Genomic DNA, 2,669 nt, shown 5'->3' with positions numbered 1-2,669 from the left:
TCACTGTCACAACCCACTGGGAACACACTGGTTGAATCAATGTTTTCACGTCATTTCAATGAAATTACGTTGAACCAACGTGGAATAGACGTTAAACTGACGTCTGTGCCCAGTGAGAAGCTTCTAGCAAGCAATCTGATACCCTCTAACCTCTATCCCTCTCTCCCTCCCTGCCCCAGTGTCTGTCCACCCTGCTGATGCTGTGCACCAGTGACATGTACACCCTCATCAACTACGTGGGCTTTATCAACTACCTCTTCTACGGGGTCACTGTTGCCGGGCAGATTGTGCTGCGCATCAAGCAACCCGACATGCACCGACCAATCAGGGTGAGTTTCCTAGGAGACCCATTCCTGGCATTGGGTTCTATTAAGTTCTACAGGGGCTAGACTTTCTCCAACGTTTTTATTTGACCTTTTTGTTATGTTCTCAATGTTTAGTCAATCTGACCCGAGGTATTCGAGGGCCTATTATATGCATTCTTATTGTGGTTTGCATAATGACTGACTCCACGATCTGTCTCTCTCCCTCCTACAGATCAGTCTGGCATGGCCTGTGATCTATCTGTTGTTCTGGGCCTTCCTGCTCATCTTCTCCCTGTACTCTGAGCCCGTGGTGTGTGGCCTCGGTATGGCTATCATGTTGACTGGAGTACCTGTCTACTTCCTGGGTGTCTACTGGGACAACAAGCCTGAGTGCTTCAACACCTTCGTTGGTACGGCAGTCTCGTTCAAATTCCTTCAACTTGATTTATTTATTTTACCTTTTATTTTAGCAGGCAAGTCAGTTAAGAATAACTTCGTATTGATAAGGATGGCCTGGAACTTCATTAAAGGTAGACTCAGCAATATGACGGAGTTTCAGAAAGTAAACAGCATAGTGGGTCAACAACTAAGAGCGTTGAAGTGCGAGGCTCAACTTCTCTGCCGTTTTGGTGCCCTGGCTACCACCCTGTGAACAGCGTGAAGCTGTGTGCGACTGTGTGAGAGCAAAGTCTTGCATCTCACTCATCTCAATATCTGTGGTGCTGCTCGTGGCAACGTTGAACTTTCAAAAGCATTGTTATTATTATTATTATTCAAATGACTGGCTTTCTAGTCACATGACATTATGAATGTTGATTCAGAAGATATCACTACGAACACGGATTCTTCTTCTGACTCGTGGCTCTCTTCCCTATGACTCCTTACACTGTATTAACTTCCTTGGCTTCTCTCTGTATCTACTGGGCGGTTACTATACTGTTGTACTCTAGACTAGTATCCTAACCTCTCCTCTTCTCTCTCCAGCCAAGATGACCTACGTGGGCCAGAAGTTCTGTGTGGTGGTGTATCCAGGGGAGACGAAGGGAGGCGAGGAGGCAGGGAGCGGGGAGGAGTGCGAGCAACTGAAGGAGTCGCGGGCTCCTCTCTCGCAGGAGGACGGCGAGACACAAAAGTCTGCAGACTGCTGAACACACACCTTGACTACCCCCCCAACACCCACCACCACCCAACGCCTCACCATACACACACAGACACACACAAACTCAGAGAAACACACTCTCGTTGAGGTAGTCAAAGTTTCAGGTATATCACTATGGCAGAGGGGAGTTAACACCCACACCCTCACAGACTTGGAAACATTCAGTGACACACCCTGTTATTTTAATGTGTTCAGACGTCTGATTGTAGCTTTGTTTCAATCACGAATGCTGTGCCAAATAGAGAAAAGGAGGAGCAGGAGGTGGGCGGGGGTGAGAGGAGGTGGGAAGGAGGAGGAGAGAAACATTTAGGGGAGAGGGAAGATTATAGACCTATATCTGGTCATTACATTTTAGTCTGCCTCCTTTCGATGCTGCTTATTGTAGAAGACATATCCAACCTGACATCCTCACAGATACACACCTCTTTTCATCCCCTCGTTTTTTTTTTATTTACCCACTTGACAATAATAAGGATTCCTCTTTTTCTTCCCCCTGCTCTTCTTTTTCATCTTCCTCCTCTTCCTCCACACACTCCATGAGTGAGAGAGTGGCGGCCATTTTAAAGTACTCGTAGTGTACTGTGGCAGATTCATCATCAGTATTGCTTGTGTCAGTTTGTATTTCTTTTTTGCCACCTTTTGAATTTGCCTTGTCTTACTGAAAACACACCAAAGCTGGATTTTTTGATCGTCAAAAACATCAAATTAATATCAATTCATTTCATGTTCTATGTCAAATACACTAAATACTGTCTGTGTTTTTTAATTTTAACAACTGTGATTCCAAAATGTATTTTATATCTGTGATAATTGTTTATATCATGTGTCATTGTTATTATTTTAGTTGTATTATGTTAGTTTTAGTGTGTGTTTTTTTCTATTCAACATCATGCAACAGCGGAGGTATACATTTAAGAGCCTATGGGTAATCTGGTTCAGTGCCTGTCAGATCCTTGCCTGGTGCAAAATCAACTCTTTTATCACTCTAATTCTGATATATTCTGTACTTAGGTATTGGCCTATTTTTGTTATCATTGATGTTGACAGATTATTTTATTCTGATATTTTTAAAGAGCTAAGAAAACATTTAATGTTGAAGAAAAAAAAGAATGGAGTGGCCATTTTGAATATTCCACTTTGACTCAGTGACTTCATTTTACTGGACACCTGAGAAAGATTTCATTAAAGACAGACAATCAACTCTA

The 2,669-nt window shown here is 43.2% G+C and overlaps 1 protein-coding gene across 1 annotated transcript in view; it reads left to right on the top strand.

Annotated features, from left to right (window-relative positions):
• Positions 1-2,669, top strand: part of LOC106577803 (large neutral amino acids transporter small subunit 2) — a 22,526-nt gene extending 19,857 nt beyond the window's left edge. The window contains exons 9-11 of the mRNA XM_014156159.3: positions 180-329; positions 538-715; positions 1,290-2,669. Of these exons, the coding sequence (XP_014011634.2) occupies positions 180-329; positions 538-715; positions 1,290-1,453 (492 nt within the window). The 3' untranslated portion in view covers positions 1,454-2,669. The remainder of the gene's footprint in view (positions 1-179; positions 330-537; positions 716-1,289) is intronic.

The sequence above is a fragment of the Salmo salar genome, chromosome 18, assembly GCF_965601325.2.
Source record: "Salmo salar chromosome 18, fSalSal1, whole genome shotgun sequence".
NCBI classification, from domain to species: Eukaryota; Metazoa; Chordata; class Actinopteri; order Salmoniformes; family Salmonidae; genus Salmo; species Salmo salar.
Note: the sequence above shows the minus strand (reverse complement) of the source record. Positions and strands in the feature narration are given on the sequence as shown.